This window comes from Anguilla rostrata, chromosome 4 (genome assembly GCF_018555375.3).
Source record: "Anguilla rostrata isolate EN2019 chromosome 4, ASM1855537v3, whole genome shotgun sequence".
NCBI classification, from domain to species: Eukaryota; Metazoa; Chordata; class Actinopteri; order Anguilliformes; family Anguillidae; genus Anguilla; species Anguilla rostrata.
The window spans coordinates 9253393-9278047 of record NC_057936.1 but is presented as its reverse complement, the minus strand read 5'-3'; the positions used below and the strand labels follow the sequence as shown (position 1 = coordinate 9278047).

At 38.7% G+C, this 24655-nt stretch overlaps 3 protein-coding genes across 11 annotated transcripts in view; all 3 read left to right on the top strand.

The window, feature by feature from the left end:
* Positions 1-96: 96 nt before the first annotated feature.
* armh1 (armadillo like helical domain containing 1) lies at positions 97-9484 on the top strand. 3 transcript variants are annotated; one of them, XM_064330499.1, is made up of 13 exons: positions 97-729; positions 1808-2407; positions 3151-3382; positions 3809-3877; positions 3966-4132; positions 4298-4494; positions 4694-4778; positions 5205-5321; positions 5944-6010; positions 6207-6336; positions 7159-7236; positions 7595-7676; positions 8249-9484. In XM_064330499.1, exons 2-13 carry the CDS (start codon positions 2401-2403, stop codon positions 8269-8271), a joined length of 1254 nt encoding a protein of 417 aa, XP_064186569.1. In that variant the 5' UTR covers positions 97-729; positions 1808-2400; the 3' UTR covers positions 8272-9484. The 3 variants fall into 3 exon arrangements, with proteins under 3 accessions (XP_064186569.1, XP_064186571.1, XP_064186570.1); XM_064330500.1 differs by lacking the exon at positions 97-729 and adding an exon at positions 736-1686; XM_064330501.1 differs by lacking the exon at positions 1808-2407 and having other exon boundaries at positions 8249-9483.
* Positions 9485-9950: 466 nt separating this feature from the next.
* Positions 9951-20364, top strand: dmap1 (DNA methyltransferase 1 associated protein 1). 6 transcript variants are annotated; one of them, XM_064330496.1, is made up of 13 exons: positions 9951-10105; positions 11856-12064; positions 12266-12351; positions 12875-12979; positions 13201-13292; positions 13594-13789; positions 14640-14798; positions 15069-15236; positions 17253-17438; positions 17937-18008; positions 18422-18494; positions 18932-19215; positions 19658-20364. In XM_064330496.1, exons 4-13 carry the CDS (start codon positions 12881-12883, stop codon positions 19715-19717), a joined length of 1389 nt encoding a protein of 462 aa, XP_064186566.1. In that variant the 5' UTR covers positions 9951-10105; positions 11856-12064; positions 12266-12351; positions 12875-12880; the 3' UTR covers positions 19718-20364. The 6 variants fall into 6 exon arrangements, with proteins under 6 accessions (XP_064186566.1, XP_064186562.1, XP_064186567.1 ...); XM_064330492.1 differs by having other exon boundaries at positions 12266-12370; XM_064330497.1 differs by having other exon boundaries at positions 11856-12078; positions 12296-12351.
* A 1590-nt stretch (positions 20365-21954) lies between these two features.
* dnah5l (dynein, axonemal, heavy chain 5 like) overlaps positions 21955-24655 on the top strand; it is a 63833-nt gene continuing 61132 nt past the window's right edge. The window contains exons 1-3 of one of the 2 annotated variants that reach the window (XM_064330483.1): positions 21955-22287; positions 22979-23201; positions 24171-24271. In XM_064330483.1, the coding sequence (XP_064186553.1) occupies positions 22979-23201; positions 24171-24271 (324 nt within the window). In that variant the 5' untranslated portion in view covers positions 21955-22287. Of the gene's footprint in view, positions 22288-22959; positions 23202-24170; positions 24272-24655 lie in introns of both variants that reach the window. The other variant, XM_064330484.1, reaches the window with a different exon arrangement.

Sequence of the window (24655 nt, the reverse complement as noted above, 5' to 3'; positions counted from 1 at the left end):
ATAAGAGCATACTTTATTGTCCTGTTTTATTCACATAGTGAAATCTCCTGTTCTCCAGGCGCAGGAAAAAAAATTCGGTGCCTGGAGAATAATTAGTTAGATGTGAAAAAAATTTAGAGCTTAAAACTACTGTCCAAAAGAACTTAATTTGGCCAGGGTGAATTCATAGTTTTGAATGGACTTCAAAGGGGAAATTTGCTTTTTGGCTTATTAAACTGCAATACCTCGAGTAACCACTGAAGTTTATGAGTTTCACGGAGAATGCCAATCTCTGGTCCCCTGATCGTTTATAAACACATCTTTCACCGAACAAAGTAAAATATATTATTGTCCTTCTAGAATGTTTCATTTTAGAATTGCCATGTGAAAAGAATACTCCGCATTAATCGCTGTTTTTGTCTTTCCTGACATTGTGTTTACCGGAGTACCACTATACTCCGTGTAGCGGCGCACACGAATTTTACGAGCGGATAGTTTTACAGTTTTTTCAAAGACCGGTTAGCTTAACAGCAGTGTTGAACGCACGTCTTTGCTCGTGGCAGAACACATTACGTGGTTGCTTAGCAACCGCTTTTATCAACAGTATAGCTAAACGAATGGAACTTGTATTTCACTACAATTTCACATATTTCCGCCATCTGAAGACAGATTTCTTCAGCCTTATTCTTTTGATAATTTAACGCCTTCCAGATTTTCGTCCTAATGTGTCGGCTAGTCTCTGAATTCCAGGTTGGTATGTTATGGCTACCTGGCTAATTAATTATTTGGTGCTTTCAATGTATTGGTGTGTCAATAATTAATACAAAATAATGGCGTTAGTTAATTAATTCCCAATGTTTTGTCTATAATAAGGTGCTGCTTAGTAACGTATTTTATTCAGAAAATGTATATCATTATGTTGCCAGAGTTTCATTTTGTGTTTGTGGTGTGCATTTTTAGAAACAAGTTTTTAGCCGTTATCTAGTGCCAGCTCATCCTGAACGCTTTTTACCGAATTCGTCTTCAAAAAATGCCCGAATGAATGAAAAATTATTGAGGAATAAATAAATCTAGGCAATGCCTAAGTGCAAAGTTTTATCCCACCATAATTTTCTTCTGGAATTAACTGGCTAACTGCTAAGCTTAAATGCTTTTTTTTTTTTTTTTAATTAAATAAAAAAAAGTTAAAAGTTACATTTATTTTTTCAAATTATACGTCAATTCACAATGGGTCATTCACAGTATTTTGAGAAACACAATTTGTATAATGTAACAGAAATCATTTTAACTGATTAAAAGACAAATGTCTTTTTTAAACAAATGTCAAGTCTGCATTCCATCGGATCCATGTCCATTATAAGGATCTGTGCTTTGGTGAATCCCTGCTGCTGTGGACGGGAATTCCGCCAATACATCCTTTTGAAGAGGAACCGCTTTGGGGTGAAGTTTTTCCATCCTCTGTGATTTCAAGACTGGGTTTGTTCAGGACATTGTCATCTACACTGGAGCAACCACTGACATCACTCATTATGATGGGCTAGGGCTGTCCGGGTCAGTGGTGATGACAATGCTGGCTCCTTATCTGGGGAGCCCACACCCCCTTTGTGGACAATTGGTACAGCAGCTTTTCCACCACTTGCTGACCAACAACAGTGGGCCCTGTGGAAAAAGTCCAGCCAAACAGAAAGGGGATGTCCAGCTTCTCTGGTAGGAAGATGCAGAGAGGGGATGTGGATTTATTTATTAAACTATATATTTTAAGCCAAGACCAACAGTTCACATATGAAATACAATTAAGTTGACAATACCCCCATGCCCTCACCTCTAGGTCAGAATCTTACCTACCAAATGTACCTGGCCAATGTGATGCGACAGCTGCTGGAGGAGCACCGCACCCCTCAGCGTCCAACAAGTGGAGGTCGTTCTGCAGCGGATAACCCCCTGTGCCTCACTGCAAGGCACTTCCTGTCTATGATCCCGCAGACGAAGGCCCAAGGCAGGCGCTCGCGGAGGCACTGTAAGGTCTGCCTGTCCTCATCCAGGAAGAGGAAACAGAAGAGGGCCACAAAGTTCATATGTGCACCCTGCAACACGTGCCTGTGTGCTGTACCATGCCTTGAAGAGTACCACACTCTGAAGCACTACTAGGCATCTACAAGCAGAACAGCCACAGCAAATCTACACTTTGCAATTTTCCAGATTTTTAGGATAAAATCTTCCTGTTTTTTTTATTTAAAAAAACAATTCAGGGAGAATGGAAGTCAGCTGGCAGTGAAGTGGCACGATAAGTCCACGTCCACGTCTTTTTTTAGATTCGGCTTTTTTATTTTTTATTAGGCTTTTCAAAAAATAATGAATGGCTGCACACAGTGCAGAGCGGTGTGACCATGTGGCGTAAGGTCAGGTGGGCCGTATCTGCTGATGTGGGGTGAGTTTGCCAATTTCCCAACTAATAGGTAAGATTTCAGTTACGGTTAGATCATGCGAAGGCTACTGTGACGTAACAGTGGAGTTCTAGAACAGCTTGGCGCACGCAGAAGAAAACTCACGCTGTGGGGCCGTTGGAAATATTTTGGAACTTACGTGCAAAAAGGTTAAAATACCTGGAGAGGATCCTTGAACAAATTTTGTTTCATTTATAGGCATTACAGTAATTGCATGCATTTGTGCTTGTTTTTTCTTTCCCCCTGGTGAGACTGGGTATGGTGGCAGGTAGATTGCTGTGTTGATTGTTTTGAAATTGCAAATAAATAAGAATTACACTAAACAATTGACTGGAAATGGGTAACCTGATCAGACAATAAGGCAACACAACACTATAATCAGTATCGAACTCAAACTCAAATAAGCTTTATTGGCATGGCAAGTGTATGCTTACATTGCAAAAGCATACACTGATAATAACAAACAGATAACAATGTAAGCAATAACAAATTGAATTAAAATAAAGAAAGAAATACGAGTTTACATATAAAAGACACTTGGTCTTTATTTTTTTATGTATTGGTGTCATCTTGTGTTACATTATTATGATGACAAGTGTAAGAAGAGTAAAAACCATTCCATAATCTTTGTGTAGGCATCTGCTGTAACCTAATTTATAAATTAGATTTTATAATATATTTAACCTGAGCATGTTTTTTTTTTTGTTTTTGTTTTTTTTCCCCACAGTGGTGGCCAGTGCGAGAGTAGCTACAATGACCACCAGTAAAGCGAAGGCTGCAATCAGAAAAGTGAACGCATTCCTCCAGGAATGGGACCAGGGCAACAACGCAGTGCGCAAACGCATGCTGACTGCTTTCCTCAAGCAGAATGAGGGCAAGACCTGCCCCGAGCTGGAGGTGGAGTTTGCACAGGTCGCCAGTCTTTTTCTGGTCCGGCTCACTTCATGGATTAAGCTTACGTATCCTTTATTTTGTCGGATGCCACATTACAGCGATAACTGAACAGGGAAAATCAATAGCCAGAATTTTTTTTTTCTTAAAGTCAAATATGCCAAACCACTTTTAGACCTAAGAAAATCAGTAAAACAGTTTTGTGCTCGTAAAGATAAATCTGATGATAGGAAGCAAGCAAAGGTTGACTGGTTAGATTTGAATGCCTTATTATCTCAAACATTACTTACTAATTTCAATAAAACGAGAAAAGAAGGTTGTGACTTTTGTCCACCATTGCCGTATGCTACTTTGATGCTGTATTACCCTGTACTACAGGTACAGTTGCATTTGTCATTGATGACGTTTTGGTTTAAATTTAGACCAGTGTGTTTTAAGACCAATGTTTAAACGTCAGAAGAACCTTGAGTCTCCTTTACTCAGTTTTCTTCCAGCTATATGTCTGGGTCATTTTTAGGGCTTAAGCTTAAAGCAGTGGGTGTGTTCCTGTCCGCATCGAGCAAGTAAGCAAGAAGTAATTTAAGAAGTTAGTGTTTATTTTGCAGTTTATTTCACTCCGTCTTATTTTCCTTCTTTTTTTTCTCCCTTCAGTCATCGCTACTTAATTGAGTTCATTGAGGTCGGAGGAGTTCTGACTCTTTTGGAAATCCTGGGACAGGAAGACATAAGTGATGAGGATAAAACAGAAGCTCTCCTCATGCTACTGACTGTCTCGAATGCCGGACAGAAATTCAAAGAGCTCATCTGTGAAAGCCATGGTATTTAGATAGCCTTTCGTGTTGATTCAGCATGTGGTTTCTTAAAAATGAACAGTTTATTTCAGTATGAAATGAAATCCAAAGATGTAGATCCAAAAATAAATTTAAACTGCAGATTAAAGAGATAGCCATAGTGTTGATGGCCCATCGCTGTATAACTCACAGGGGTTAAAGCCATTGCTGAGTGCTTGGTGAATTCAGAAGCGGAGAACACCCAAGAAACAGCCTGCAGCCTGCTGGAGTCCCTGGCCCACAGTAACCACAGATTTCAAGGCCAGGTGTACAAAGGCTTAGTGACTCTCCTGAGTTGCAATTCCCCCAATGCCCAGCAGCTTGTCCTGCAGACACTCCGCGTTGTACAGGTAGATGTGTCATCATTACAGTTCTCTCCATTTGAAGCGTTGAGCTTTGAGCCAACACATTCTCTCACAATTGTTGTGTTGAGTTACTAACTTGGTACTAGAATGCATACTAGACTAAAGGTTTGAAAGTTACATGTTGGCTTCTGCCTATGTTTTACCCTTACCTGACATCACATTTTACAATTCTGATCTCTCACAGGAAATTGTGAAGACAGCACATCCATGCATTGTGGAACCATTGTTGACCTTGTTGAAATCTTTTCATCTTGAAGTGCAATATGAGAGTGAGTATATCACATTATTATAAACGGATATAAGTAAGACACAAATAAAAATATTTATTCAGTTAGTGGTGATGTCTAGATGTTACTTTTTACCTGTGTACTTTGGCCTATGCAATGCTTGCAGCTTGTTTTGTGGACCCAGTCACAGTTCCATATTGAAAACTTCCCTAAAATGTAAATAAAGGTCCACACAGTAATTTCTGTAGCTAATTGTCAAAAATTATGCAGATGGAAACTAAGTACCTTGGTGGATCATGGTACTCATTGTTTTTAACTTCTCGAAATGGTGTATGGGTTACCTGGGCAACAACTTTGCTTAGCGTCGCATAAGGCTACTGTGGCAATGCCAAGTATATGTTAGATAGTAAGGCATGGTTTATTTGGCAAAACGTTAGCTTAGTATTATCAATGTGTTTTGGTTTTCAGATCTGGAGCTGATCAGAGATTTGACCAAGTATGAAGTGAGAGAAGCTCTACTGAGAGGTCTGGTGGCCTTACTTAAACCTGCAAAAGAAGGCATTCAGAGGCACATCATCATTGAAGGTCTTTCTTGCTCCATGACCTGTCAAATAATACATGAGTATTATTAAGAGATGAACATACAGTGCCTTCTATAATGTTTGGGACTGAGGCATATCTCTTCTTGAGTTGGCTCTGTACTCAACAATTAGAAATTTGCAATCCAACAATTCACACAGTGTTTCCCATAGAATGCCAAATGGGAAGTGTGGTTTGTCTAAAAGAGCAACTTCATACCTTACAATCAGACAAAAAATAATCTTAATTAGACATTCCAGTAGCAAGTAAATGACCTAAAAGCAAGCTACTACTACCCTCTCTAAGATCTACCCATTGTGACTTTTGCCCCTGCTTGGAAACCCTGTATGCGTTACAGTAATTATACAGTGTCGTGTTCAGCAAGCTCATTTACATAGCCTTCGAACGTAACTTACGGTTTCCTTCTAGCTGAAACCAAAGCTTAGCTATTCTACCGCGTTACTTTCACTTTGCACTATCGCATAGCGCATGAGTGGAAGCTTAGCATACACTTTATTGGAGCTTTATTTGTTTATCAGCAAATGCTTCCATAAAAGACATTGGATGTAGCAAATTGTTTTTTGTAGAACCAGAATTTCATTGCCTTCTACTGGTTGACTGTTAACAGAAATGGCCGAGATGATGGAGTCCTTGCCAGTGTTTGTTCAACAGGCAGCAGCAGCTAGAGCCATAAGGTAAAATATATATATATAATTTGAATGTGTTTTTTGTAGAAAATTCGAATGGATTGAATTTAATTTCCATGGCTGCTGTGGTTACAGTTTGGCAATGATACTGTGTCTTCATATCAGATATGTGGAAGCTGTTACAGTGCCTTGTTAAATCGAAAACGTACGGTAATTATTTTACGCTTGCTGTGTACATGAACAGGATGCTGTCTCAGGAGAGCCAGGAGCTGTCCCAGGATCTTCTTTCCCTTGGTGTAGTGCATCATTTGCTGTATGCCATGGGTAATAAGGAGCATACGGACACTCAGCGACAGGCCAGCATTGCCCTGGAGGTGAGCCCTGCATCCATATCCAAAAAGGAAAGAGCATAACCCATGTATTATGTAATGGAAATGAGCTATATCCATTGTGTTTGGGTCAAATTGGCCCACACAGTGTTGATCTGTTGAACAAAGAAAAAAAAAAAACCCTAAAGCCTGATTTATACTTTGTTGTACAACCCTTTCGACAAGTGCCGTGTGACACACAACGTTTTGCATTTATACTTTGGCAAAGGGCTGTGGAGAGAGTTCTGTTGTCTCTGGTAACGAGATGCCAAACTACTGATGTTTACATCTGGGAAAACATTGCAGAGCCTGGTGAAATTACAGGGAAATACTGTAATCTTGTTCAAATGAGATGTAAAGTTATCTGGATCAACACCATGTGAAGTGTTAAGAAATTTGCATAAATAACTGAAAGCATACATGAATACATGTTATAAGTGTAGCAAATTCTTAAATTTTAATTGAATTTTGAGTGGGTTGTGAATTAATTTGCAAGGGTGATAAGGCCACTTTAGCTGGAATTTTTTCACAGCTATGGACCGTGCTGTGCCTCCATAAAAGTTGTATGAAAATAATTTGCTATAATTATAACATGTATCCTTTGTGGCAGTAATAGCCATTTGTGGCTAATTCAGAATACAGATCAAATAAACAGCGAATTACACTCTGGCCTTTATATTTTGGAAGGCAGGTAAACCACTTTTTACAGTGTTTGCAGAATGTAGTTTATCAGAACTTTTTTAACTCGCGCCCATATAATGAACAATATTTTTTTTTAATGAAATCGGCTAAGCTTTTAAGAGTTTCCTTGCGTTTCATTCTTTACAGCACTTTGTCCGCATGAACGCAGTTGTGGAGGAGCTTGTACGTAAAGTGATGGGAATTGAATTGTTTGAATTATTTATGGTGAGTGTGTGTTTGCCTTTTCCCTTAAAGCAAGTTTTTTTTTAATGTTTATATTAGAGAGCTTGTAGTTTTATCACTTTCTAAGCATGCAGTAGTATATGCAAGTAACAGACATCAGAATTATGAATAGTTACACATAGCATGATGCTCAGCAGCCTGCACAATTACATGTTCTGTCTATTTTATAGACCGGCACACCTTTTGCATGCATGTCTTTGCAGACCACTGCTTCAGAGTGTGGATGGGGTGGAGTTAATTTCATATTTTTGTTGAAGGTTTTCATGTAAGGAACTGAACTTGAGTACTTAAAATGATTTTATTTAATAATTAATTTCCCCCCCATGTATTTCCTCTTAAGAATGACGCTGAGGCTTTTTACTTGAAGATTGATGATATTCAAGCAGATATACTCTTGTCAGTCAGGGTGGACATTCCTCAAGGTAAAACTTCATCCAGTAAGGATTTTTGTTGTGTTTCCACTTGTAATTCTTATCTTGAGCTGATAAAGATCAAAGATCAAGCTGCTTTATCTGTACCAATATGATTCTGCCAATTCTATCAGACTTACAAAGCATCGACCGGTCTGGCAATCAGAAGATACAATCTGAGTGGCTCAGAGACTGGGTTCCAGGGTAGTTTTGTTCCCCCTTAGTCTAGTATCTTATCTTAGCTATGCTGATTATGCCTTGGTCTGTAGCTAAACAACGCATAAGAATGGACAGGTGATGGAATGGGCGTCCCATTAAAGGGGGAATTCACCATAAAATAGATTTTCGATGGTAAACTGGTTGGTCCATCAATTAATGTTTTTCCCATATACTTTTTGTTATTTCTGTTGACACAAGTTTTTGATAGGGCAATCAAGCAGTATTGATGTAATAAATTTTCACTGACTGAAAGGGATGTTCTAAGTTAACGTTCATGTATATTACATTTTCTTCTCATTGAAAGTATTGAAAACAGCAATGCATTGTTGAATTGTAAGTGACGTATTTTTATTCTCTCCTTTTAGTTACTGATGAAACTGACAGCTGAAAGCCTGTTCTTCATTTGTTACAACTCCGTAAGCCAGGGGTTTTCAGTCTTATTCAAAACGTGCGAGTATAGGGGAAATCCTTTGCTGTAGCACAGCACTAAAACATCTCATTCAACTTATCAACGAATCACAACCATTTGTTGAATAAAGCGTTTTTGTGCTGAGCCATGAAGGAAAGCACTCGCACTGGCCCTTTTCGGATAAGAGTGAAACCCCTTTGTGTAAGTTATTCAACTTTTTTAGTGCCCTGGACAAGGAATACAAGTTAAGTGCCTGTACAACATTTCCTGATTACCAGAGGAAAAAATCTGAAAGTTGCTGACATTTTTGTTTATTTTATTATTATTGGTTAATATTGCTGTAAACTACACACACATTTCTGGACACAAAGTAGTAAAAATACAAATGATGATATTAAAGATAATTAACACAATACCTCTTTTTAAAAAATGAGAAATATATGACATGGGACATGATGCACTATAACTAACCGTTAAGTCCACCGAGATTTGAAATCCTCGTTTTCTGGTGTAGAATGTTGTGCTCTTATTTTGGGACAACCTGAAACATGTTAGTTCAAAACGGGAAAGCCTCAGTAATATTTTCTCTTAATTGGCCATTTATGATGATTAATTGTTCATACACTCAGTGTCACAGGAAAATGAGGAAATCGACTGATGCCCAAGTTTCTGTGGTGGTTTTAATGACAAATTGTCAGTATATTATTCAAGCTACTGTCTCAAGAAAGCCCTTTCCTGTGATGCCATCCATTGTATATCAGTAAAATGACTGCAAGTATGTATTGTCTTTTCATTTTTTCTGCACTGGACTAGACGACTACTTTATGATAAGAACTATTTTAAAAATCTTTTTAATCATACATTTACAATTTTAACAGTTCCCTGGCCCTTAGTAACAAATAAACCCACAGTATGAGTGAGTAATGGTTATGAGCCAGTCATATTTATAACAAGTGCTGTTACTTCTACATGGTGACAACAAAACATATTAAAATACCCTTGAATAAAAGCTGCGATTCTGCACTTTATAATCAGAGCCAAAAGAAAATAATATTCAAATATTTTTGATGGCCCCTATCAGTCAGGGCACTTGGAATCATCAAAACGTCCTAACTGTTACAGCTAATTGTAGCAAAACAATTTTTGATGGTTTGGCTCGGTACTCCAGCATTTTGAATTTGTTTTGAAATGAAACAATGAATATGAAGTTGAATTGCAGATTTAATTTGATGGTATTTACTTCCATATTCGGGTGATCTGTGTGAGAATTACAGGATATGTATATCAAAGAATATATATAATTATAGAATCCACTGGAATGAAGGTGTGGGGGGCATAAATCATGTTTATCTATGAACATTTTCATGAAACAAGGTTTTACGTCCTGGATTACTAATATTTCCTGTTTCAAATGACATTCTCAATTGTTTTTCAATTTTATATTATATTCAAGCAAATAATATTAATAATAATCATCTCCTTTGAGCCACACTCTTTGATTTGGGTGAGATTTCTCCTGTCTACTGGCAAAATTCTTCTAAAGTTGTACCTCGCAATTGCACAAAAATATGGTTTGAATCCGTATTGAATGACCAATATTACTCCCATTAGTTTTGATCCACTGAGTTTGAGCGCAAATTCAGACTTTTATTTCAATTTTTTCCTCTCTTTGTTTCCCGGAAGTAGTTTTCTTTTTTTGTTTGTTGTTATACTCTACTACTTATTAGGAGAATAAAGCGGAACGTTTAGATCAGGCGTTTATTTACAGAACATATCATTAAAGGAGGTAACAGGGACAGTAGATCACTCACAGGTAAATTTCAACAGTCTATATTATTTATAATATTTAGAAATGTATACGTTAATGCGTAACATTGGCCTAGTTGGTCCCAAGGCCCCGCCATTGATTCTGTGGTCATTTAGCTATAAGAATCAGCTTAGTTAGCTTGGAACACTTTCCGCCGTTCTTTAAAATTGGTGGATAGACATGTTTGACACAAAGTATTGTTCTTGCTGGAAGAGGCGTTTAAATAATCTTCATATATTTTTTCCACGGTTCTTCACGACTTGAGCTGGTCAGGGGGCACAGTGAATGTTTACTTCAAACCGTTTTGCCATTTAGCGCAGTTTTCTCATCAACTCGCGTAAAATAGAAGCCTACTTAAAATCTCTATGCATTGGTTAAAAATTGCTATTAAACGGCAATGTTACTTTATCCCACGTGTATAAATGTAACGTGTTGCAGTGGCTCTTGATCTTGCCATCTCAAGATGTAATAGCCTTTCAAATGTGTACAAACAATAAAAAACTGACACTCAGCAGCCTGTCACTAAGTTCCCAATGTGCTAAGGACCAATCATGCCTAATAACACATTAGCAAACGTAAGAATATTTGTGCTTCCAGGACCACAGTTGCAGCTGAAAATAAATATCTAGTGATTCTTAGTCTATGGCCCATAACTATGAGTACGCATATTAACAGTGTTTAATACTTGATATGCTGTTATTTCTAGCTAATAGCTATCTTATGCAGCTATACTAACACATTGTGATGGGTCATTCTACAGGAATAGTGGTATTTGGAATTGCAATATGTCTTGAAATGCATTTAATTTTTGTCACTCAAAACTTAGGGTACAATATTAACCTTTTTATCCTTTTAACTTAGTGATCACTCCACAAAATGCCTTAATGTATTTAAATTATTTTTATACATTCACTCAAAGAATGCTTGCACCATCCACTGGTGTTACTTGTAACTTGTAACAACGTAAAAGGTTTTTCAGAATTTTATTTCCCAGTTCAGTCTGCACATATCAGAGCATGAGTCGATCCTTGCTCATGAGCATGTGTTAGCGCTCCACTCCCCAACTCTACAATCTTTTCCTTGCTCTGTTCCAAAATCACTCACCACTCACAAAAAAATGGTATCACTGAAAATTTTCTCCATTTGTTTTTCTACTTTTTGTTTTAAAACATCAACTAACCGAGGCATGTCTAATCATAAAAAATATTTTGGATGTTCTATTGATTCTGAAGGCGCGTAATACAAATTTAAAAAAAAACAATTTGTACAATAGTGACATTAATAAACACAAGTCAAAATTTGTTATTAGGCTATACGTGATTTGAGAATGAAATCGGTCAGATAAGGAAACAAAAAGAGCAACTGCATAACAGTAGCTCTTTTGAGGAGCTCAATTTCCATATAGCCTAATCTTGTAAACACAAAGAACTGTATTAATGCAGTGCTTGTTTTTTTAATTTATGTGATTCAAACAAAAAAGGAAAGACCAGCAGCCTAGAGTATAGGGTGGGGTCACAATAAATGTAACTTGATAAGTGGAACAAGGTCAATAACTTAGTGTACAGTGTGGCTACCAGAGCCATTTCAGGTTTGTGCAGTCCTGTATCACCTCCTGAAGGAATGAAGCAATTTGATAACCTTCGTAGAAACTTTTTTTGAACGAGCCAATTAATTAAAATCAATTTACTATAAATCAAATCATTTCCAAAAAAGTTATCTGTCCTTGAAAAGTTTGTATGATTTTTGCTGTTGACAGCCTCATCTTCTGGATGCTCCAAGGGATTAATGGAAAAGAAACAGCCACCTGGCCACAAGCATTATAATAAGCACCAGATTTGGTCATACACCAGATTGGTCTGTATGGCACTCGGTTTGCTTTGTAAAAGCTTACCTGGGTGTTAAGAAACAAACAAAAGCAGCTCTCCTCATCGATTTGGACGTTACCACAACTCACTTAAAGAAAAGGTACGAAGTTGATTGTGCTTGTGATATTTTCTTGGAATAATGTTCAATTACTTTCCATAATGATTTATAAATATATGTTAAAAGTCAGTGGATGCTTCATAAATAAATCGACAATTTCCGCATAAAGACACAAAACTGCCAAAATTCTGCTGAATAAATGCACGGACCATTGTTATATGGGTGTTTTTTGTTCTCCTCTAGGTGAATTAGGCGGCTTGAAAAAACACTTAGGCCTAAGACATTTCAGTTCAGGAAAGACCCTAAACTCACGGCAGGACTGACAGAAGGTAAGGGATGAAATTGCAAGTGAGTTAACAGATGTTTATAATACTGTATATTGGTCCAGTCATTTAGCAGCATGGAGTCACTGCGCAAACATGGAACATAGAACATTTTATCACTAAAAATCACACATTTAAATGATATTCTGATTTGTAGATCATAGAGTGCTGCCTAAATTTGTTTGGCAAATTTTGAAGGCAGCATCAGATGCATCCCAGGAACCGGGAAAACATTACTTCTTTTAAAACATGGCAATTTAGTGAAACAATTACCAGAGTTACCAAAAATGTGTATTTCATTTCACTGAACAAAGTAGCAAGCTCACTATCTAAAGAGATTTATATAAAATGTACTGAAAATACTGTAGCTACAAAGGTAGTTGTCAAACTAGTTCATTATGCATGTTGGCTACAGAGTACTATGAAACTCTTCTGTGAGAGATATCTATTGACAGTTGGCATGGAGTGTAATAATATTGGCTTCATCTAAAGTTTTGATTAGTTTTCTGTTTTCTAAACATTATCACAGGTCACAATGGCGACTGGTGCGGATGTGCGAGACATACTGGAGTTAGCTGGAGGAGACAGTGATGCAGGTCCAATTAGTAAAAAGGACATCATTAACTCAGACAAGGTAAGCTGCTGGTGATGTACGAACAAACGAGTAGCTGACATCTGAGTACCCAGCTCAACTACAAATGCTTCTACCACTAGTTAATAAATAACTTCATCCTTCTTCAGGCCCAGATGAAATCTCAAACTCTGTCAGAAATCTAAAGAATGTCATCAAGAACTGTGCATCTGGTAAAGCTGGTCAAACTGATATTAATTTGAATGCATTTTATCTCTATTTAGAAAAAGGCCAAGAAATCGACAGAAACACTGACATTCAAGAGGCCTGAAGGAATGCACAGAGAAGTCTATGCTCTCCTCTATTCAGATAAAAAGTATGAATACAGTTTGTAATGATTGCCAACATTTTCCAAATTTCATAACTATGGTCACAATGCAGGTTGTTTGCACATAGCTGGAGAACTTTGCTAGCCTATATGCATGTTCTCGCTGACACAATGTTTAGTACATAATTAGATTTTACATAAAATGGAAAATATATTGTCATATGTCATATATTGAATATAATTGATACATTTTTAATGACATTTTTTCATTTCTATGTAAGAGTTTATTGAAAATATGTATTTTCAAGACAAATTAAGAATGATGAGAATTTTGGCAATTATTTTGTAGAGATGCCCCCCCACTGCTGCCCAGTGACACAACCCAAGGTTATCGAACGGTCAAGGCCAAACTGGGTTGCAAGAGGGTTCGCCCCTGGAAGTGGATGCCTTTCACCAACCCCGCCCGGAGGGATGGAGCCATATTCCACCACTGGAGGCGTCTGGCTGAGGAGGGCAAGGACTATCCCTTTGCCCGATTTAACAAGGTTGGGGGGAGAAAAAAAACAAATTCATTGTTCGGCTTTTCGTTTTCATTGATGTTAATGCATAGCATGTGTGATGTTAATGTCATTTGCGTCTATCAGTTGGTCAGTGGATGCATCAGTCAACCTGTTTGTCAAAATCTGTTTGTTTCATACAAAAAAAGGAGATGCGTCGTGCGACTGCTTTCCAGTGCTCACTTTACATAAAATAAAGGTTCTCGCCAATTTAAAGTTCTGTGGGGTGAGTTCCTGAGGATTTATACTTTTTCTGAAATACCTTAACGTAATATCTTATGAGTCTGTTTTTGTTTAAGTCTTTGAGTGACCGCTACTTTGCACTTTAGCAAACATACCTTCTCTAGTCATTAAAATGAATGTGTGTAAATGGAACAAATCATGAAAACATATGACTACTGTATGTCATTATTATTACAATGTATCTAACACTTGGAGTGGAGCAGGATGATTTTGAGCTAGAGTCACTATACTGCTAGGTTGTAGGGGGTGAGTTATTTTAATCTGCAGTAATACTTTGGGTATGACTAGTTGGTCAAACTGAGAGACTGAAATTGAAAATTGTTGAGCACACTATGCAACCTCCTTCTCATGCAGTAAGTGCCCTGGGATCTTTTGTGACCGCAATGAAGTATAAACTGGGCATAAAACCTCTTCCAAAATAAACAGAATGAGGGATGAAATTGAGCTTATATGCCACTTCAGTCTGTGGGGTGTTTTTGGCCTGACTGTCCAAACTGGAGAAACTGTGACCCTATAATTAGCCTTGGCTCTTTTTATTGCAAGGCGCAAAACTTTCAAATGGATTAAGAAGTTGAGTGTTTGTTTGTGCCCTCAGTTGGTGCAGGTTCCGGTGTACTCCGAGCAGGAGTATCAGATGTATCTTCACGATGATGGATGGACCAAAGCTGAGACAGATCATCTCTTTGACCTCTGCAAGCGCTTTGACCTTCGCTTCATCGTCATCCATGACCGTTATGACCATCAGCAGTTCAGGGTTAGTGTTTCATTTGACATTTCAGGTTACGGTTCATTATGATTTGCACGAACCACAAATAATGCACTAGAAGACCTGGGCCTTTTTCTTTCTTTTTTTTTCATGTGTATATGTTGGAAAGATGGAGAAAACAGGAAAATTAGATTTTAGGTTGATGGTGGCCCTTAATTACTCTCAGCTGTCTTTTTCAGTGTTGCAGGTCAGAGTTAGATCATGTATCCAATCTGCAAGAGTAATATTTTTGATGGTTTCATGCTCTCATGTTTTCAGAAACGTTCTGTGGAAGACCTAAAGGAACGCTACTACACCATCTGTGCTAAACTTGCCAAGATCCGTGCGGCAACAGGGAGTGAGCCAAAGATATACGTATTTGATGCTGGACATGAAAGACGTAGGAAAGAACAGCTGGAGAGGCTGTTCAGCCGCACCCCAGAACAAGTGAGTCCCCAAAATTTAGGTGCCATTACAGACCCGTTTATTATGCCATGAGGTTAGAATATCAAGGTTGTGTTTTTGAGCTGAATTAGCCTGCTAAGATTAAAGGAAACCACTACTGGAAGAACAAGAACTCAAAAATGCAGAGAATAGTACAATGCCCATTTTTTTGTTGTATACTTGAGGCACTTGGATTTCACATCAAATGATGAATATGAAACAAAAGTACAGACAGTCATCTTTTATTTCATGGTGTTTACATGCGTATATCTTTTACCATTTTACAGAAACAGCTGTTTTTGTTCCGAGTCCTCGATATTCAGCTATGCAAAAAGTAAGTTAACGTATGAACTTAAAAGTAAATCAAAATAATGAAGTCTAATATTTGGTTGCATAGCTCGTAGATGCAATAACTGCATCAAGTATATGACCCATGACAATACCAATAATTTTCTATCTTCTTGGGAAATGCCTTTCCAGGCCTTTGCTGTGGTGGCTTGCAGTTGATCTTTCAGCTGATTCGGGGGTTTCTGTCTGTCTCTTCTTCAGCAAGTGAAATGCACGCTCGATTGTATTTAAATCAGGTGACTCACTTGGCCAGTCCAAAACTTTCCACTTTTCCCCCTTGATGAAAGCTTTGTGTGGGCAGTGTGTTTGGGGACATTGTCTTGCTGCAGGATGAAGAGCCGGCCTCCTGGTTGGGGAATTTCTTTGTGTCTGTACATTTCCAAATTCACCCTACTGCCATCCTCAATTATATCGTCAATAAAGATGAGTGAGCCTGTTCCAGAAGCAGCCATTCATGCCCAAGCCATGACACTACCTTCTCCATATTTCACAGATGGGTGGGTGGGTGTGCTTTGGATCATGAGTTGTTCTTTCTTTTCTCCACATTTTTGGCTTTCTATCACTTTTGGTAAAGGTTTATTTTGGTCTCCTCTATCCATAAAACTTTGTTCCAGAACTTGTCTGGCTCATCTAGTATTTTTTGGCAAATTATAAGTCTTCTGCATTGGGTGGCTTGTGATATCACCCCTGCCCCCCTGGAGACTGGTGATGTCACTGACCCTTGTTTTTACTGTATTTCTTAACAGCTCTTCATCAACTGTCATCAACTGCAGTTGACTTCCTTGCCTGACCCGTATAGTGTTCATTTCTGAGTCCATTTATTTTTCAAGACTTTCCAAACGGATGGACTTGACGTACTAGCCGTTTCTGTGCTATCCTTCTTATTGAATTTGTCTGTTCGGCTCACTGAGAAATTGTTTTTCAGTTGTTTTTCTGGTCTTCACGACTGTATATGCCTTGTGACTCTAAATGCAATCTCCTCAGATAAAAAACTAAAGCTAAACCCATGATTATACACTTACTGCTGTTTTATGTGTGGACAATCCATGCGGAAGGAAACACCTGAGCAACAGATAACACCTCTCAGTCATCCATTAGTCTACTTTTGCACAGTTGAAAATGGGGGGACTCAACACAAAAACAGCTGTTTCTGTACAACGGTAAAACACACATGCATATAAATAGCAATGTCTCATATTGATCTTTTGTTCTCAGATTCAAATACAGCAAAAATAACTGATTTACTGCCATACTACTGTCTTCACACTTTTGAAGGGCACTGGGTCCAAGGTCTCACTTTCAGAGGAGAGTTTTGCCTGTTGTTTGTATTTATGGGCATTTACATTAGAGTATTTGCATTTGCCACTGTATGAAATAAGGGGGGTTTGGGTAGTTTTCTATGGTACTAAATCAGTCTCTCAGGACAGTGAAAAGGGGATATTTGAAGGATACGATTTCTTTTGTAATCTGAAGGACTTTCTTCACATGGGTGTGTCTTTAAAAGTTGGTGGAAGCTAAGATAGGAACACAATGCCTTACCGTCTTAGAAAATATTTCACTCCTTTGTGCACTGTAATGTAAACCGTACACGGTACTGTACTGTAAACTGTACTGTAAACTGTGAACTGTAAACCGTGCCTTTCCTGATGCGGTTCCCCTGTGGCCCTGCAGGTGGCAGAAGAAGAGTACCTTATCCAGGAGCTACGCAAAATAGAGATTCGGAAGAAGGAGCGAGAGAAGAAGGCGCAGGACTTGCAGAAGCTGATCACGGCCGCCGACACGACCACAGAGATGCGGCGAGCCGAACGCAAAGCCACGAAGAAGAAGCTTCCCCAGAAACGAGAAACCGAAAAACCGGTCAGCTTCACGTAACTTCACAACCGACACAAACACACACACACACACACACGCACACACACACACACACCTCAGTCGCAATTAGAATGCACTGCTTAGGCCAATTGTTGATTTAACAAAAAATGTAATTTACCTGTCATCAGTTAGTACGATTGTCAATCAACCAAAATAATTTGAATTTTTCCTATTATATTAATTAGCATAAGAAGGTGGTGTTTTTTTATACACGTTACTGAAAGTGTTCCTTTTAATTGTTTACACAGCATATTTTATTTGGGGTTCAAGCTCCGTAGATACTGGAACCCTGTTGTATATCATATATTGGGAATCCTGTGTCTAATTTCAGGTGGTATATCCGGTTTGTGACCCTAAGTTCAGTGGCTCACTGGATAGTGATCGCTAACTACATTTACTTACTCCAATTGCGATACGTCTGCGATTGTGTGGCAACCCTTGAGCTCTGCTTGTGCTTGACCAAGCCTGTTCTGTCTTTGGCAGGCAGTTCCTGAGACGGCAGGCATCAAGTTCCCCGACTTCAAATCTGCTGGAGTCACGTTACGCAGCCAAAGGGTGAGTGAGGTCTATCGTGAACTACCACGTTCCTCAAGGCCAAAACACTTTCACTTAACCATCGAGGGCAGATTTTCATCTTACTGCCGGTCTCTGTGAGTTGATTCATAGTGGGAAGGATAGGCATCTTATTCGTACTAGTAGAACTAACATTACAGTTCAAAATGACTGCTTACTTCAAAATTGCATGTTTAATTTGAATGAATGTTATATGGAACACAGACTCAGGTGCAGAGATTAGCATAACCTTCAAGCTGAAGTATGTTCTCTGGATGAAGTAATCAGTTGTACTGATCGTAAGATCACCTTCTGCAACATTCGGTACCACAGACAGTTAATGTTGGTGAAATGTTAGGGTTGGTGGCAACCCTACGTGGAGTGTGTGGGTCTCAAGTGGTTGTTGTGTGTTTCAGATGAAACTCCCCAGCTCTGTTGGACAAAAGAAGATCAAAGCCATTGAACAGGTCTTGACGGAACAGGGCGTAGGTGAGTGTTTAGCTGTAAAGGTGTAGCAGAGGTGACATACGCTTTGAGAGGAAAAAATGAACCAATTTCACACATAAAGGTTTCACAAATTCGTTAATTTTATATCCTTCAGTCCATCTACTGATGGTTTATAATAAAATTGTTTAGATAACCTTTGGTTTGTTAACCTTATTTAGAATTTGCCATCACATATATTGAAGCATCAGGAAGCATCAGTTTGTGTCGTTCTGTTCAGTGATTTATTTTTATACTGTACCGTTATATTTTATACTGTGTGCTGCAACACCTTAAAGTTATTTTTACTTAGGCAGGATTCACTTAGTTAAGCAAAGAATAAATAAATCGATAAAACAATTTAGAGCGTAGAGGTTTTTATCGTAGCTCAACCGTCGGAGTGCCGACCAATCACCGCCTTTTGCTCTTCACTTCACTTGCAGATCTGAGTCCAATGCCCACGGAGGAGATCGTGCAGATGTTCAATGAGCTTCGCAGCGACCTGGTCCTGGTGTACGAACTCAAGCAAGCGCACGCGAACTGCGAATACGACCAGCAGATGCTACGCCATCGGTACGAAGCCTTGCTTAAAACGGGCGGGGCCAGCGCCTCCCCCGGGGATGGGCTCGGGGCCGAAGGACAGGCCGCACCCGGGGCCGAAGACGTCAAGTTGGAGTCTAAAGAGCACATCATTGATGTGGTGGGCGCACCGCTCACCCCTAACTCGGTAAGTCCAAGAAAATTTTTTTATTTTCTAAAAATCTGTCGTAAGACCTTGAAATTGGGCACCTTTGACGGCTATTGACGGTAACATGTACGGTTCGTTTTTGAAGCTATGTCCAGCTGTAGTAAGATAAGAGGTTTAAAATGGTCGTAGTGTTCTATGGTTAGAAAAATAGTATCAAAAGGTGAATCTTGTTATAATGTTCCTTTTCTGGGTCTGCACTCAAATAATTGAATAATACAGCCTCAATCTGGGGTAGTGTTGAGTGAAATGTCCTTATCATTTAATATGAGATGATACGTATTTTTACGTTTACGGTACAATACATATTTTTACTTGGATAAGCATTAATGTCCAACCCTGTTTTAAACGAAGGATCCAGCTTTAAGTGAGGGAACAAAATGTGGCCATGGTTTGCTGATGTTTGCTTTTCTGTCCTTAACAGCGCAAACGTAGGGAATCGGCCTCCAGTTCTTCATCCATCAAGAAAGCAAAGAAACTGTGATGCAAATGAAGAATTGCTGCCTAAGATCAGGAGGGGGCAGGAGTGAGTGGTGGGAAAAGCATGTTGGGACCCACTAGGAATCCGCCCACAAGTGCAGAGGGTTCACCTGTCCAACATTCCTCTCACCATCGCCATTTGCCCTGTAGATATCACATGGTGTACAGGCCACTGGCTCTCTCTTTTGCTCTCCCTTACTGGACAAATCCACCGTAACACAGACTTTGACTAACTTTCTGGTCCATTGTATTTCCCCCATTTCTTCCTTTGCCTGTAGTGGGGCTGCATGAGGTGTAAATTACCATGGAGAACTAATTGGGCACTGGCAGAAGGGCCGGTTTACCTGTTCAAACGTATCGGGTCTGTTTAATTAAAATTAAACAGTGGCTGTGCAGAGAGGAACAGCCATCTTGGTAATTCTGCCTCTACCAGTACAGTAACACAGTAAAGCTTCACTGAAGGACGTGCCACCTTCTCGTGTGGACAAAGGGGCTGGCAATTTTCTCTTCCCAATTGAGAACACCAAGTGAACTATATAGCTGACAAAAGCACAGCCAGTGACTCCCAGTTAGATGAGAGTAATCCGAAGACTGTGCAGCTGTCTTGCGTCAGTCACTGTTTGCGTAATAAAAGTAATTTTGCTTTTTCCATGTGGTTGTTTTGTTTATTGCTGTTCAAGGGCATGTTGAAACAGGAATTTTACGCAGGTGCATCTGAACAAGACCTCTGCAGTTAATGACCAAATAATTCTCACTTTAATGAAGTAAAACCCAAGAACATGTGTCCAACAGATCAGAAACACTCTTCGGGATACAGGCATGGATGTGTCAAGTGACTACTGTCCACAGAAGACTCAGAAATTGGAGTTAGACTGAGACTCGGAACTACTGAGGATACAGTGCAAGGTGCAAACTACTGGTTAGCCGCAAAAACGGGATCACCAGGTTACAGTTTGCAAAGAAGCACCTAAAAGAGCCTGTAGAGTTATGGAAAAAAGATAATGTGGACAGATGAGACCAGGATTTAATTCTGTCTGAATGATAACAAAGAACGAAGTGTGGAGGCCAAACAGTACTGCCCTAAATTCAAAGCATACCACATCATCTGTGAAACGTGATTGGGTGTTATGGCGTTGATGTCTATTTGCAAACACTGAATAATACATTTTAAAAATTAGATTTAGTACTGAATATTACTTCACAATCTAAGAAATGAGGTAGCTTAAAAGTAGATTTCAGTTTCCACTAAAATCCTCCTCATGAATTAAATGTGTTTTAGTAGCTAAGTAACAACTGAACGGATAGTTAGGGTACAGAACAATAATATATACCCTGTAGAAAACACCCTGTAAATATTTTTATTTCTGTTCATTTGGGATTAAGGGGTTATTGACCTAACATACCTGCTCAACTCTGTGCATCCACTGTGAATATACTTCCTCAATGTTTGTTTATGGCTGGCGCTAGGAGACAGTTAACCCCTCAGCAACGTATTAAACGTGTCCCAAGAGAGAAAAAGGGGTAATTAGTAGCTAAAAACATAGCGCATATCATATCTCTGAAGCAACTGCATTTCCACCATTATAGAAGTAAGCCCCTCTCACCTACAAAGAAAATGTCGGAATAGGCAACAACGGGTACAGTCACCAGCAATTTGTTCATACACACAATTTGATTTTATAAAGTCAGTAGGAAAAACTATGTACAGTATATATGTATGTGAAACATCGTAAGACTAATAATTACAATAGTTGATTCCCCTTTTTCTTGGTAAGACTGCTCTAAAATTTCATTGTATGTGATAGGTCATATAATTTGTTGTCTCACAGGATAGAATGTGACAAACCAGGCATAGTCAGGCATATACAGAACTAATACTTTTCAAAGCACCGCAGTAAATCACAGTAATTCAGTACCACAGTGTAGGCAAAAACAGAACTTCTGTATAGAAGGAAATACATTGCTGTGTTTATACTTGTTATTTATGAATACTTACCCTTTCTTAAATTTTGTAAACAAGGGAAATGATGCTCAACAATATCTATTTTGGGGACAACTCAAGAGTATTTGAAATATATAATAGTTATAATTCTTCATAGTTATGATTGCACTGGTCTGACCAGTTTTCCTGTGACTGTTTTGGAAGGGTTTCTATAGCACTTTGATGAAATGTTTGTTGCAGCACAAATAAAGAAAAAAGTCAGTTAATCCAAATATCTGGCCCACATTTCCAAAAGCTGAAATCCAAAGTTACCAAAACTTTGGTGACAGTGTAAACCACAAAGCTCTCTCAAGATGCAGAAAAATCAACAAACATCAGCCCCCCTGAGCCATTTATAAGTGAATGGCTCAGCTGAAGAACTATTGTTTTGGGATTGGCAAGATTAGTTTGACTAGAAAGGGCTCATGGCAATGAAGGTTTCCATGGCACCATACAAACTTTGACATTGCTAGAGGAGAGGCAAGGGAAAGAGAAATCTAACTCCTTAGTTTAAAGACACATACGCAGCCTTAGCTGTGTGAAGAACAGTGGGACTAACAGAAACACTCCTTACAACTTCTCTCCATTTGAAGGTCTGTTCCTTACTTCTGCTGAAAGCATGTCATGTATGATGTGTGTGACAGACTGAGTAGTGACTTTGATCAACTGTCAAAGTAGATTTCAATGCAATGTTTGTATGAGGACAGGCATAACATTTTTCAACAATATGAGTGAGTGTGTGTGTGTGTGTTTGTGTGTATGGGTGTGCTTTATGTTGCAGAGATTAGTTAGTATAAAATGTTTTACCAGAAATCACATCATTAATATGTTCAGTTTCACCAAATCAAAGTCTGGTTGTAATATATGATGGAATTACAATAACCAATGAACAATCCCAGAATAATATGGAGAATAAAATGATTTTAGCAGCCACTTGGTATCGACACTGTTGTATATGTTCTCTGTTCAATATGAGTTTTTCTGTACTTCATTCAAACCATACATAGTGAACAGCGGTGCCAATAAATACAATTCAACTTGAACATTACAATATGTTCAATCTGAAAACTCAAACAATAATAATGATAACAATATTAGGTATGTCAGCTTCAGAGGACTGTTTTAATTTCAACCTGATATAAAATGTTGACATACGGTACTTGGAAATGCCATCATTTTACTACTGCATAGTTTCACATCTCAGTCCCAGTTAAGGAAGCCAAATCATAATTATTTTTCTAAATCACTCATGGAAATTTTACCAGAATCTCTTTGTGGCTACAGATGTCTGACGAAGAGAGGGTGGACACAGGGGAGGAAGGGGAGGAAAACCCCGCTGGTCCCCAGAACGGGATTTCTGATCCCGCGGAGGAGCAGCCGGGGGCGACGGTCGATGAGGAAAAGGAGTTTGAAAACGCAGAGGCAGAGAAGAAAGAGGAAAACGAGCCGCCGTCGCACCAACCTTCCAGTGAAGACACTGACCCTCCACTTATCCTCATACAGACGGGTACGTCGCTGTGAGCAATTCAGCATAGAATTTTGTGTACATTTTAGATTCACTTTTTTGGTAATTAGCAGACACTCTTATCCACATTGACTCACATGGCTTACATTCTTTTATATACAATTCACGTATGCAACTGGATATATTTTTTGCTGAAGCAATTCAGGTTAAGAACCTTGCAGAAGGACGTGCTCCACCTGGGAATCAAACTTTTGACCAGTCCAGTTTCCTAACCATTGTAACATATAACATATAACATAAAAGGCACTATTGTACAGCACAATGCAAATTATTTTTTGAAGAAAATTATTATATTTGGCCAGATATATGTTTCTAATGTGACATGCATTATAAGTAGAGAGGTCTGGCACAGTCCACAGTGTGGCCAACTCTCAAGCCATATGCAGGTACCCCCATACAGGTGAGGTTTGATCCCCACTCTGGCACTTTCTCACCTGCGGTTTCTTCTCTGTCTGTTACACTCACTTCTTTCTACCTGTCTGGACAAAGGCGGGTGGACTATCCTGTGAAACAAACAAAAGCACAATTACCTTATTTGCTTCTTTACCCCTTCTAAAAAATAAATAGACACGTAAGCACAAATAACAAACTCGGTTTTGCTCTAGATCTCTCCAGAGAACAATTTAATTACGATAGCCTTACTTTACACATAGGGAAGTTATGGTTTAACCATGAATGGAGAATAGTTTTCTTCACTGCGGTGAGTGTAACCAATGAGAATTTATTATTAAGGGCAGATAACCTCAGTTTGGAGGTGTCATTCAGAAGAAACAGTAGTAGGAGATGGTTTATTTCAGTATGAACGATGAACAATGAACAATGTCCAACGGTATCTGGGACATATTGTTCCAATGGTTAATTAATAACAATTTTAATGTTTAACTAAATGCACTATATGTGATAGATTATATATATTTTGAATGACTTACCACAATATTTTGTTTTTATCAGCTGAAACAGGAGTCAGAGGGCACAGGCGCATAGGTGCCAACAAACCCAGAAGTAGTGGTCACGCGATTACTTCTATATCCTCTCCTTCTACTGCCACAGCTGTGAGTATTTATAAAATTACCCCAAGGCTTCTGTGGAGGAAAAAGAAAAATGAACAGTCAATTTGTGGATATGATTGTAATTTTCCCTCAGTTTTTAACTTCAGTGTAGTGCAAACTTTCTTACATCATTACACTTCCTAAGAATAATCAATGAAAAGTGCCTGATTCTTGAAGTCAACCTGCAGTGTTGTTGTACTGGCTCCATTTTTGTGGATTTGAAGTTTCTATTAATTTGTTATTTTTATTTTGAGGGCTTCATATTTACCGGATTTTTAAAAATGTGCCTCAAAGTTATATACTGTATACTCCTATGCCCTCAGCACTAGCCTCAGAACTGGAGTTGGTCCCTGGGCACTGCACTGTGGCTGCCTGCTGATCCTAAGT

Coding starts and splice junctions, on each gene's coding strand:
- dmap1 (XM_064330492.1), top strand. Junction 13,790..14,639: donor CCTTTGCCCGATTTAACAAG/GTTGGGGGGAGA, acceptor TTGTGCCCTCAG/TTGGTGCAGGTTCCGGTGTA. Junction 15,237..17,252: donor TCAGCCGCACCCCAGAACAA/GTGAGTCCCCAA, acceptor GTGGCCCTGCAG/GTGGCAGAAGAAGAGTACCT.
- armh1 (XM_064330499.1), top strand. Junction 4,133..4,297: donor GCTCATCTGTGAAAGCCATG/GTATTTAGATAG, acceptor TATAACTCACAG/GGGTTAAAGCCATTGCTGAG. Junction 4,779..5,204: donor TCTTGAAGTGCAATATGAGA/GTGAGTATATCA, acceptor TTTGGTTTTCAG/ATCTGGAGCTGATCAGAGAT.